This window comes from Pristiophorus japonicus, chromosome 6 (genome assembly GCF_044704955.1).
Source record: "Pristiophorus japonicus isolate sPriJap1 chromosome 6, sPriJap1.hap1, whole genome shotgun sequence".
Lineage (NCBI taxonomy): Eukaryota > Metazoa > Chordata > Chondrichthyes > Pristiophoridae > Pristiophorus > Pristiophorus japonicus.
This window is the reverse complement of record NC_091982.1, coordinates 13,375,024-13,388,729: the sequence shown is the minus strand read 5'-3', so window position 1 is coordinate 13,388,729 and position 13,706 is coordinate 13,375,024. Positions and strand designations below refer to the sequence as shown.

At 48.2% G+C, this 13,706-nt stretch overlaps 1 protein-coding gene across 1 annotated transcript in view; it reads right to left on the bottom strand.

Annotated features, from left to right (window-relative positions):
- The window catches only part of gdpd2 (glycerophosphodiester phosphodiesterase domain containing 2), a 186,576-nt gene that overhangs the window by 64,139 nt on the left and 108,731 nt on the right, over positions 1-13,706 (bottom strand). Inside the window, exons 8-9 of the mRNA XM_070881987.1 lie at positions 3,503-3,583; positions 2,791-2,936 (exon numbers count right to left, since the gene is read on the bottom strand). Of these exons, the coding sequence (XP_070738088.1) occupies positions 2,791-2,936; positions 3,503-3,583 (227 nt within the window). The remainder of the gene's footprint in view (positions 1-2,790; positions 2,937-3,502; positions 3,584-13,706) is intronic.

Genomic DNA, 13,706 nt, shown 5'->3' with positions numbered 1-13,706 from the left:
TATAACTACTGTTAGGGGGCCTATATACTACTCCCACCATTTTTTTCTGCCCCTTGTTATTCCTTATCTCCAGCCATAGTGATTCTACTTCCTGATCATCTGAGCCGAGATCCTTTCTCTCTACTGTCCTTATGTCATCCTTTATTATCAAGGCTACCGCCCCCCACCCTTACCTTTCTCTCTGTCCTTTCGAAATGTCAAGTATCCTGAAACATTTAGGGCCCAAGTTACCACACGATAAAAAACGGGTGCCCCTCCGAGCTGGGTGCCCGTTTTTCGCGTCTAAAACGGCGCTGGAAAAAAAACGCGCGATTCTGGAGCGCCCTGCAGCTCCTTGTCTGTTTGGCGCGGCGCCCAGGGGGGCGGAGCCTACACTCGCGCCGATTTTATACGTGGGAGGGGGCGGGTACCATTTAAATTAGTTTTTTTCCTGCCGGCAATGCTGCGCGTGTGCATTGGAGCGTTCGCGCACGCGCAGTGTGAAGGAAACATTGGCACTCGGCCATTTTTGTAGTTCTTTGTAGCTGTTTAATTTTTGAACATTTTTTAATAAAAGCACATTGCCCTCAGCACATCAGCACTGAGAAGGCTGCAGGAAGCCTCAGAAAGTTGAGGCAGCCGTTTCCCTCCCCCTCCCCGCCCGCCGTCGGGAACGGCTTTCTCCTCCCCCCCCCCGCGGGAACGAATGGCTTTCTCCTCCCCCCCCCGCGGGAACGAATGGCTTTCTCCTCCCCCCCCCTCCCCCCGCGGGAACGAACGGCTTTCTCCTCCCCCCCCCTCCCCCCGCGGGAACGAACGGCTTTCTCCTCCCCCCCCCCGCGGGAACGAACGGCTTTCTCCTCCCCCCCCCCGAGGGAACGAATGGCTTTCTCCTCCCCCCCCCGCGGGAACAAACGGCTTTCTCCTCCCCCCCCCTCCCCCCGCGGGAACGAACGGCTTTCTCCTCCCCCCCCCGAGGGAATGAACGGCTTTCTCCTCCCTCCCCGCGGGAACGAATGGCTTTCTCCTCCCCCCCCCTCCCCCCGCGGGAATGAACGGCTTTCTCCTCCCTCCCCGCGGGAACGAATGGCTTTCTCCTCCCCTCCCCGCGGGAACGAATGGCTTTCTCCTCCCCCCCCCCCCCCCGCGGGAATGAACGGCTTTCTCCTCCCCCCCCCCCCCCGCGGGAACGAATGGCTTTCTCCTCCCCCCCCCCCCCCGCGGGAACGAATGGCTTTCTCCTCCCCCCCCCCCCCCCGCGGGAACGAATGGCTTTCTCCTCCCCCCCCCCCCCCGCGGGATCGAACGGTTTTCTCCTCCCCCCCCGCGGGAACAAACGCCTGCAGCATTCTCCCTGGCTGAAGCACTTTCACACAGGTAGGAAGATGGTTTATTTAATCTTTTCTTTGCTTATAAATGTTTATTCAGGTTGGATTTATTTGTATAATATTTGTATAAGTATAAATAAGGATCTATTATAGAATTTAATGACTTCCCTCCCCCCCCCACCTCGTTCTGGACGCCTAATTTGTAACCTGCGCCTGATTTTTTAATGTGTAGACAAGGTTTTTACAGTTCTACAAAAATCTTCACTTGCTCCATTCTAAGTTAGTTTGGAGTACGTTTTCACTGTGGAAACTTTGAAATCAGGCGTCAGTGGCCGAACACGCCCCCTTTTGAAGAAAAAATTCTGTTCTACCTGACTAGAACTGCAGAAAAAAAAATGTGGAGAATTGCGATTTCTAAGATAGTCCGTTCTCCACCAGTTGCTCCTAAAAATCAGGCGCAAATCATGTGGAAACTTGGGCCCTTAGTTCCTAATTGTGGTCACCTTGCAACCAATTCTCTGTAATGGCTATTAGATCAAACCCATTTATCTCCATTTGTGCCATAAGTTTGTCTATCTTGTTACGAATGCTCTGTGCTTTCAGATAAAGAGCCTTTAATTTCAGTTTTTTACCATTATTCCCTGCTTTGACCTTATTCTGTCCTGCACTGCTACCATTAAACTCTCTGTGCCTTCCTGTCACATTCGGCTTATTTTTACCCAAATTGCTACACTGCTCTCTTGCATTGACCTTTCTCTTTAGATATCTACATTTCCCCTCACCTGATCCCTCCCCCCATTTTTTAGTTTAAAGCCCTATCTACAGCCTAATATGGGTTAGATGAAGAATATGTTTGCTTCTACACTGCCCCATTAATCAGGTGCAGCATGGGTTTGATGCAGAATAAAGCTCAGTCTACACTATTCAATTAAAGCTCTTCCTACACTGTCTCATTAAAATCTCTCAGGCCACATATAGCACTGACTAGATGGAGAATTAAATTATCTCTGTGCTATCCCATCAAGCACTCTCGGTCAAATACAGCACAAGTGAGGCGTAGAGTGAAATTCCCTCTACACTACCCCATTAATCACTCGCAGATCAGATACAGCACGAGGCTGGTGGAAGCTAAAGCTTTCTCTATATAACCTTTTAATGCATCAGTGAATATTTTGATTTCCCACATCAAAGATGACTTTAACAAGGTAGACTGCAAGAAGTTCCCTTAACTTTCTTTGTCCAGCAAGCCCAAATAGTGCACAAACAATGGAGAGGATGTTAACTTTATCTGGCCAGCAGAAGTCGGACAGGTCGAGGTGAAAATGCCCTGGATTACTTACCTGCCAGAAAGCCGTCTCGATCTCGCTGTTTTTGATTTTAATGAACACTTCTGAACAGGTGGCTAAGCTGCCCACCCAAAGCTGGCGGGATTGTTAATCATATATGCTAATTATATGTACCGCACCAGATGACAAATACTTACCATGGGTGCTCCACGGTGCCCCATCAAAGCTGGTCTCGGCCCCAGATTTTTACTTTCAATAATACAAGGAGGTTCAATTGCAAGAGGAATGAAATAAAGAATTGTCACCATTCCGAGATAGAACACGGGCGTGACAGTCTGAAAAACTAAAAACAAAAATTTAAAGTGATGATATAGCTCCCATTAGAAATGCTGCCACTGTAACTGCATCCATTCCAGCAAACCAAGCCTCTGGCCCCAATATTTACAGAGAGGTGGGATTTAGTGGCCGGGAAACCGCAGGACCTGATTACCATTTTTGGACTTAATTTCCTGGCCTTGGCCAGCCAGATTGAGAGGCTGGCTGGCTGTTGGGCAGGCAGGCCTTTGGTACCAGGCCGCAGCAGGGGAGCAGATCAGAAGGAGTGGGAAAGATCGTGGTCGGGGTGGACATCAGGGTGGAGGGAGCCCCAGAGAGATCGTGGGTCGCTGTGGACATCAGTGGGGGGGGGGGGCTGGGGGCTATTAAAATCGTGGGATGTGGTCGGGATCAGGAGGCACCCGGAGAGATCGGGAGGGGCCGGAGAGTTCGCGGGGGTTGTGGGGAGGTGGGGTGGGTGGTAGTACGATCGCAGGGAAATGCTTGGGGGGTGGGGGGTGGCGGGGGGCCGGGGGGGGGGGGGGGAGATGGGAAGCACTCCTGGCCCACATGCAGTGCTGGAAAGGCACTTACCTGATGGAACCAACTGTCCTCTCCTCCCTTCAACTGCTGGTGTTCCAGAGTCCTTGGAAATCTGGGCGACTTGCATTAAACCTGAAACATCGATAAAATCTTAGGCACGCAGCGTTATTAACATATTGCTCCCCAACCCGCCTCCGTTAAAACCGAAGTTCACGTTGGGTTTCCCATTTTATAATTTTTTTTACATTCCGCCATGGGATTATCCCATACAACTCTAATCATTATTGCTGGGCCATGCATTTGTTATTTCCAGTATGGAATTTGGCATTGTAAGAACGTAAGAAATAGGAGCAGGAGTAGGTCATACGGCCACTGGAGCCTGCTTAACCATTTAATAAGATCATGGCTGAACTTCTACATCAATTCCACTTTCCCTTCCGATCCCCATACCCCTTGATACCTTTAGTGCCCAAAAATCTGTTGATCTCAGTCTTGAATATATTCATCAACTGAACATCCACAACCCTCTGGGTGTAGAGAATTCGAAGGATTCACAACCTTCTGAGTAAAGAGGTTTCTCCTCATCTCAGTCCTAAATGGCCGACCCTTATCTCTAGTTCTAAATACTCCAGCCAGGGGAAACAACCTCTCAGCATCTACACTGTGGAGCCCACTAAGAATGTTGTACATTTCAATGAAATAATTTCTCATTCTTCTATCTTCCAGAGAAAATGTAGGCCCATTCTGCTCAATCTCTCCTCATAGGACAACCCTCTCATATCAGGAATCAATCTAGTGAACCTTTGTTGCACTACCTCTAAGGCAAGTTTATCCTTCCTACAGTACTCCAGGTGTGGTCTCACCAAAGCCCTATATAACTACAGCAAGACTTCCTTAGTCTTATAGGCCAACATCCTTGCAATAAAGGCTAACATACCATTTACATAAGAACATAAGAAATAGGAGCAGGACTAGGCCATTCAGTCACTCGAGCTTGCTCTGCCACTCAATAGGATCATGGCTGATTTTCGACATTAATACAACTTTCCTGCATTATCCCCATAACCCTTGATTCCCTTAATATCCAAAAATCTATCGATCACCGCCTTGAAAATATGCAACAACTAAGCTTCCACAGCCCTTTGAGGTAGAGAATTCCAAAGATTCACCACCCTCTGAGTGAAGAAATGTCTTCTCAGCTCAGTCCTAAATGGCTGACCACTTATTCTGAGGCTGTGACCCCTGGTTCTAGACTCCGCAGCCAGAGGAAACATCCTGCCTGCATTTACCCTGTCAAGCCCTGTAAGAATTTTATATGTTTCAATGAGTTCATCTCTCATTCTTCTAAACTCTAGAGAATATAGGCCTAGTCTACTCAATCTCTCCTCATAGGACAATCCCCCCATCCCAGGAATCAGTCTGGTGAACCTTCATTGCACTTCCTCTATGGCAAGTATATCCTTCCTTAGGTAAGGAGACCAAAACTGTACACAATACTCCAGGTGTGGTCTCACCAGGGCCCTATATAATTGCAGTAAGACATCTTTATTCATACGCTAATCCTCTTGTAATAAAGGCCAACATACCATTTGCTTTCTTAATTGCTTGCTATACCTGCATGTTAACTTTCAGTGATTCATGTACAATGACACCCAGGTTCCTCCAAACACCAACTTTTGCCAATCTCTCACCATTTAAACAACACTCTGCTTTTCAATTTTTCCTACCAAAGTTGATAACTTCACATTTCTCCATATCATATTCCAGTTGCTACGTTCTTGCCCATTCATTTAGTCTGTCTATATTCCCTTGAAGCCTCTTTGCATTCTCCCCACAACTTGCATTACCGTCCAGCAAACTTGCATATATTACATTTGATCCCTCATCCAAATCATTGATGTATATTATGAACAGCTGAGGCCCAAGCTTGTATTTCACCATCTTGGAATGACTATAAGTATGTAACTGTAACTCATGCATACTGTACCTGTACCCTTGTAATGCACACCCTGACCACAGGGAGTGAGTTCCTCACCTGGGCTTCCAGGTATAGAAGGGGAGGTCCCACCCAGGATCAACACTCTTCAGTCCTGGAAATAAAGTGAAGGTCACAGAGTGACCATGTCTGATATATCCATGCCTCATATGAGTTTGTAATAAGATGCAGAGACACTACATCTGGCGACGAGAATCGAAAATCACCGAACCACGAGGATGGCCACCGGTGGCACAGAGGAACGCTACTGTGTGGGTGAGGACTGAGATGACTTTGTGGAAAGACTCCAGCAGAGCTTCGTCACAAAGGACTGGCTGGAAGAGGCAGCGGCTGACAAGCGGAAGACCAGCTGTGGTCCACAGACGTATGTGCTGATGAAAGACCTGCTCGCACCCCAAAAGTCAGCGGACATGTCCTTTGAAGAGCTCAGCCAGCTGATCATTGAGCATCTCAAGCCGGTAAGTAGCGTACACATGGCCCGGCACCGGTTCTACTCTCACCGGCGTCGAGAGGGTCAAAACATCTCGGACTTCGTGGCAGAACTGCGGCGTTTGGCCAGTCTCTAAGTTCTCCGATGCCTGCAGGGGGGAGATGTTAAGGGACTTTTTCATCGAGGGCATTAATCATGCCGGCATTTTCAGGAAGTTCATAAAGACTAAGGATTTGACTTTAGAAGGGGTAGCGTTGATAGCTCAGATCTTTAAGGCGAGGGAAGAGGAGACCAAGCTAATCTACGCACACAGCCCTGGTTTTAAAGTTGCGTTGAACCAGGGAATCCATGTTATAAAAATGACACAGAACTCCACAGGCATGCAAGGGCAATTCGACACCATTCAGGCAGGCAGGCAAGGGCAATTCGACACCAGCCAGGCAGCAACAAGCTCCTGGCAACAGGGACAATGGAAAGGGGATCGGCAATTCACACCATCATGAGGAACAATACATCCTGTGATGGGACAATTAACACCCCCCATCAGAAGGCTTAGAAACAGCCAAAAGGGCCATCAGAGAGGAATGCCTGGGAATAGTCCTTTTGTTAACAGCAATCTCATCTCATGTTGGAGATGTGGGAGCAGACACACTACAAAAATCTGCAGGTTCCAACTTTACACCTGTAGGATTTGTAATGTCAAGGGACACCTGGACAGGATGTGCAAAAAGGCAGTAGCGAGGCTAGTCTGTGAGATACAGGAACCAGACAAGGGGTCTGAAATGCAGGATGAGGCCTGGGGAACAACCATGGATGCTGAAATTCAGAGAGTTCATGTGGCCGACGTCCACAGCTCATACACCAAAATGCCACCCATGATGATGAAAGTCTTACTGAATGGCATCCCGGTGCACATGGAGCTGGATACCGGAGCTAGCCAGTCCCTCATGAGTGCCCAACAATTTGAGAGACTATGGCCACACAGAGCTAGCAGGCCCAAATTGGAACGCATTGAGACGCAGCTATGTACGCACACCAAAGAGATCATCCCAGTGCTGGGCAGTGCAAACTTGGTGGTAACGCATAATGGATCACAGAACCGGCTGCCACTCTGGATTGTTCCGGGAAATGGCCCCGTGCTCTTGGGGAGGAGTTGGCTAGCTGAGATGAATTGGAAATGGGGGGATGTGCATGCCATTTCATCCGTGGAGCGAAGTCCATGCTCGCAGGTATTGCAAAAATTCGAGTCACTCTTTCAACCCGGTGTCGGAACGTTCAAGGGCACCAAAGTAGTGATACACATCACTCCAGACGCCAAACCAGTGCACCACAAAGCCAGAGCGGTGCCGTACGTGATGCGTGAAAAAATTGAAAGTGAACTGGACAGGCAGCTCAGAGAGGGCATAATTTCGCCCGTTGAATTCAGCGACTGGGCAAGTCCCATTGTTCCCATCCTTAAAGCAGATGGCTCGGTCAGGATTTGTGGCGACTACAAAGCCACCATCAACCGAGTGTCGCTGCAAGACCAATACCCGCTCCCGAGAGCGGAGGACCTTTTTGCCACGCTGGCAGGTGGTAAGCTGTTCACGAAGCTAGACCTCACTTCGGCCTACATGACTCAGGAACTGGCTGAAGAATCCAAGTTTCTGACCACCATCACGACAAACAAAGGATTATTTGTTTACAATAGGTGTCCGTTTGGCATTCGATCGGCAGTGGCTATCTTTCAGCGAAACATGGAAAGCTTGCTCAAGTCCATCCCTGGAATGATCGTGTTCCAAGACGACATCCTTATAACGGGCCGCAACCTGGAGGAGGTGCTACGCCGATTGGAATGGGTAGGCCTGTAGCTGAAAAAGGCCAAGTGCGTGTTTTTGGCCCCAGAGGTTGAGTTCCTGGGCAGGAGGGTTGCCGCAGGCGGGAACCGGCCCATTGAATCAAAAACTGAGGCGATTTGCCGGGCGCCCAGGCCCGGCAACACGTCGGAGTTGCGATCATTCCTGGGACTCTTGAACTATTTTGGGAACTTCCTGCCGAACTTAAGCACATTGTTGGAGCCGTTACACATTCTCCTCCGTAAAGGTTGTGAATGGTCTTGGGGGGATTGTCAAGTAAGGGCTTTCAATAAGGCCCTGAAGTGATGCCACGTGAGTAAAGCTTATACCATTGCGTGATGTAAAGTCAATAGATGCCACACCCACTCATATCCGAAGAATCATATGTGATAGATGATTTCTAAAATTGTCCGAGAAATAATGCTGGCCTAATGAAAATCATTGCAATGCACCATGTGTTGATGGTCATGAAATGTGATGTCTGCGATGATCTTGATAGCGGTGGTGCTTTTGTTGTGCATGTGCTGTGTGTAGTGCTGGAATCACCTTGTGACCCGAGCACGCACTTCTCCTCTAATAACCTCATTTATGTTTTGCAGCTCAGCCAGCAGCGCGACCGCAGGCATGACCACAGAAGCCAGAAGATGGGGGCGTGGGTCCCGACTCGCTGGGCGATCCTACATCTGCTGAGGAGCTCCGATTCTCGCCTGTCAATCCACTGGGTCTGTTCTCTACAGATAAGGTGAGTCCAGCGCTACACACAGCATATGCACGACAAAAGCACCACCACTATCAAGATCATCACAGACATCACATTTCATGACCATCAACACATGGTGCATTGCAATGATTTTCATTAGGCCAGCATTATTTCTACAGGACTTCGAGGAATCTGCATCACCATGCTCCAGAAGCCATTCCACCCCAAGGCCATCTAGTGCTCCTCCGGTCATTCCCGCCTCACTCTGGAGGTACCAGCCCGAAGCACCTCACCACAGGGCACCCCATTTGTCCCTAGGATGGCGCCGACCCCGCGGAGGTTTCGTGGACGCAGCAGGTCTGGTCCACGTGCGCGACATGAGAGCGGAGAGATGGTACAGTTGTCAAGGAGGACTGTAGACATTGGTGACCAGCTCCTCGAAGCATTGGGGGGCATATCCCGACAGCTGGCCACCATGACCGAGTACGTTCCGTGGATGGCGGAGGCACTGGAGGCGATAGCCAGGAACACTGCTGGCACAGGCCTCCCAGTGGTCCCGGAGCGCGGCACTCCTCCCCTAGGTTCCGCACTGCTACTGCGAATGACAGATGAGAGGCAGGACCAAGATCCTGCTTCTGGATCAGAGAATGTTCCCCCCTCAGCAGCCCCTGCTTCTGTACCCGTGCAACCACCGACTCTGCCTTCATCCCCCCCCAATGAGGCACCGCCTGAGGAGCTCCTCGGCCAGGCGCTGTGAAGCAAGGAGGGGAAGGGGTAGATATGGGGAGAAGAAGGGGAGTGGGGAAGGAAAGTGAGGTACATGTCTGCAGGTGATGGCTGTGTTATATCTCCATCTGGGTGTATGCAATTTGTTGTAATGTATGGGGGGAGGGGACCACGCTCCTGCTTTGCCTTTGTATTCTGTGTTGCTGGACATGTTGAACATATGATTGATGTCAATGGTGGAAAAAGTGGGGTGTGGGCGGGGGTGGGGTGTTTTTGGCCGTGATACTTATGATTTCAGCCCAATGTTGGTATTACATTTTTTTTATTGAACATATCCTTGTTGCGCATTGTCTCAGATAGCTGGACCGTTACACACTGGTGATTCCTTAACATGAAAGGGTTAAATAAAACTTAACTTCAATCAACGTAAACTTTAACTGGCACCAAGCTGATGGGCACCATTGATGTCTGAGCTGCACACACACATATAGCAGTGTGTCAATGTTGTCACTCACATCAACACTCTTTCAGGCAAATCGTTCAGATATCAGCTCCTCACGTAAGAGTCTTGCAGCTATGTAGCCACCACGGGCCCTTTCCTGCGGTCTGGAGGGGGTCATGGGCATGGTTACATAGCCAGCCTGATTGTCTGGCCCTAGGTCAGCGTCCAGCCCCTCGTCATCCTCTTCCTCTCTCTCCTGAGGTGGAGCATCAATCCCTTCTTGTCCACTCCTGATCGCCAGGTTGTGCAGCATGGAGCACACGACCACAAATTTAGCTACTTGCTCAGGGTTGTATTGTAGCTCCCCTCCTGAGTGGTCCAGGAATCTGAAATGCTGCTGAAACACAGTTATTGTTTTCTGGACCACATTGCGTGTGTCTCTGTGGCTCTGGTTCTATCGCTTCTTGGCGTCAGTGTGGGTGTCACGCAGTGGGGTCATCAGCCAGGTGGCTAGGCCATATCATTTATCACCAAACATCCAGCATTGTCCTTGTGGCTGACTGGTAAACATGTCAGATGCAACACTCTCACGCAGGATCTGAGCCTCATCAAAGCTGACTGGGCATTTGGCAGTCACTGCCATTATGATCTGGTTGTGGTCGACAACTAGTTGGACCTTCAGGGCATGAAATCCTTTTCTGTTACGAAAAAGCTCTGGGTCCTGAGAAGGTGCTCACATGGCGATGTGAGTGCACTGTATTGCACCCTGGGGAACTTAGCAATGTGGCAGAATGCTCCAGCCCTGAGCCTCCGTGGTCATGGGGATGCTGATAAAGTCCATCCTTCGTGTGTACAGGGCCTCCGTGACCTGTCTAATGCAGCGATGCGTGGCATGGTGAGACAGAGAGGAAATCTCGACCGCGGAGGCTCAAAAGGAACCAGATGCGTAGAACGACAGTGCCGCGGTGACCTTGACCCCAACCGACACTGATGTCCTGATGGCAGGCTGCATATGTTGCCTGATGAGCTCACATATTTCATTGATCACAACCTTGTGTAAGCGCAGTCTCCGAAGGCAGGTGTGCTCGGACACATTGAGGTAAGATCTCTTTTCCCTGTACATAGAAACATAGAAAATAGGTGCAGGAGTAGGCCATTCGGCCCTTCAAGCCTGCACCACCATTCAATATGATCATGGCTGATCATGCAACTTCAGTACCCCATTCCTGCTTTCTCTCCATACCCCTTGATTCCTTTAGGGCCATATCTAACTCCATTTTAAATATATCTAACGAACTGGACTCAACAACTTTCTGTGGTAGAGAATTCCACAGGTTCACAATGCTCTGAGTGAAGAAGTTTTTCCTCATCTCGGTCCTAAATGGCTTACCCCTTATCCTTAGACTATGCCCCTGATTCTGGACTTCCCCAACATCGGGAACATTCTTCCTGCATCTAACCTGTTCAATCCCGTCAGAGTTTTATCTGTTTTTATGAGATCCCCTCTCATTCTTCTAAATTCCAGTGAATATAAGCCTAGTCGATCCAGTCTTTCTTCATATGTCAGTCCTGCTATCCCGGGAATCAGTCTGGTGAACCTTCGTTGCACTCCCTCAATAGCAAGAATGTCCTTCCTCAGATTAGGAGACCAAAACTGAACACAATACTCAAAGGATGGTCTCACCAAGGCCCTGTACAACTGCAGTATGACCTCCATGCTCTTATACTCAAATCCTCTCGCTATGAAGGCCAACATGTAATTTGCTTTCTTCACCGCCTGCTGTACCTGCATGCCAACTTTCAATGACTGATGTACCATGACACCCAGGTCTCTTGCACCTCCCCTTTTCCTAATCTGTCACCATTTAGATAATATTCTGCCTTCCTGTTTTTGCCACCAAAGTGGATAACCTCACATTTATCTACATTATACTGCATCTGCCATGCATTTGCCGACTCACCTAACCTGTCCAAGTTACCCTGCAGCCTCCTAGCATCCTCCTCACAGCTCACACTGTCACCCAGCTTAGTGCCATCTGCAAACTTGGAGATATTACATTCAATTCCTTCGTCTAAATCATTAATGTATATTGTAAATAGCTGGGGTCCCAGCACTGAACCTTGCGGTACCCCACGAGTCACTGCCTGCCATTCTGAAAAGGACCCGTTTATTCCTACTCTTTGCTTCCTGTCTGCCAACCAGTTCTCTATCCACGTCAATACATTACCCCCAATACCATGTGCTTTAATTTTGCACACTAATCTCTTGTGTGGGACCTTGACAAAAGCCTTTTGAAAGTCGAAATATACCACATCCACTGGTTCTCCCTTGTCCACTCTACTAGTTACATCCTCAAAAAATTCTAGAAGATTTGTCAAGCATGATTTCTCTTTCATAAATCCATGCTGACTTGGACTGATCCTGTCACTGCTTTCCAAATGCGCTGCTATTACATCTTTAATAATTGATTCCAACATTTTCCCCACTACTGATGTCAGGCTATATCCACTATAATTCTCTGTTTTCTCTCTCTCCTTTTTTAAAAAGTGGGGTTACATTAGTTACCCTCCAATCCATAGGAACTGATCCAGAGTCTATAGAATGTTGGAAAGTGACCACCAATGCATCCATTATTTCTAGGGCCACTTTCTTAAGTACTCTGGGATGCAGATTATCAGGCCCTGGGGATTCATCGGCCTTCAATCCCATCAATTTCCCAGCACAATTTCCTGACTAATAAGGATTTCCTTCAGTTCCTCCTTCTTGCTAGACTCTCGGTCCCCTAGTATTTCTGGAAAGTTATTTGTGTCTTCCTTAAGGAAGATAAAACCAAAGTATTTGTTCAATTGGTCTGCCATTTCTTTGTTCCCCATTATATATTCACCTGATTCTGACTGCAAGGAACCTACATTTGTCTTCACTAAACTTTTTCTCTTCACATAGCGATAGAAGCTTTTGCAGTCAGTTTTTATGTTCCCTGCAAGCTTACTCTCATATCTATTTTCCCCCTCCTAATTAAACCCTTTGTCCTCTGCTGAATTCTAAATTTCTTCCAGTCCTCAGGTTTGTTGCTTTTTCTGGCCAATTTATATGTCTCTTCCTTGGATTTAACACTATCCCTAATTTCCCTTGTTAGCCACGGTTGAGCCACCTTCCTCGTTTTATTTTTACACCAGACAGGGATGTACAATTGTTGAAGTGCATCCATGTGATCATTCAATGTCTGCCATTGCCTATCCACCGGCAACCCTTTAAGTATCATTCGCCAGTCCATCCTAGCCAATTCACATCTCATACCATCGAAATTAGCTTTCTTTAAGTTCAGTACCCTAGTCTCTGAGTTTACTGTGTCACTCTCCATCTTAATGAAGAATTCTACCATATTATGGTCACTCTTCCCCAAGGGGCCTCGCACAACAAGATTGCTCATGAATCCTCTCTCATTACACAACACCCAGTCTAGGATGGCCAGCTCTCTAGTTGGTTCCTCGACATATTGGTCTAGAAAACCATCCCTTATACACTCCAGGAAATCCTCCTACATCATATTGCTACCAGTTTGCTTAGCCCAATCTATATGTCGATTAAAGTCACCCATGAGAACTGCTGTACCCTTATTGCACACATCCCTAATTTCCTGTTTGATGCCATCCCCAACCTCACTACTACTGTTTGGTGGTCTGTACACAACTCTCACTAGCGTTTCTGCCCTTTGGTGTTCCGCAGCTCTCCCCATACAGATTCCACATCATCCAAGCTAATGTCCTTTCTTACTATTGCGTTAATCTCCTCTTTAACCAGCAACGCTACCCCACCTCCTTTTCCTTTCTGCCTATCCTTCCTGAATATTGAATATCCCTGGATGTTGAGTTGCCCGCCTTGGTCACCCCGGAGCCATGTCTCCGTAATCCAAATTACATCATATTCGTTAATAGCTATCTGCGCAATTAATTCAGAGACACAGAGTCTTCACGCTTGTTTTTTTGACACTCTTTGTCCTTTTAGAATTATGTTGTAATGTGGCCCTTTTTGATTTTTGCCCTTGATTTCTCTGCCCTCCACTTTTCCTTATCTCCTTTCTACCTTTTGCTTCTGCCCCCATTTTACTTCGCTCTGTCTCCCTGC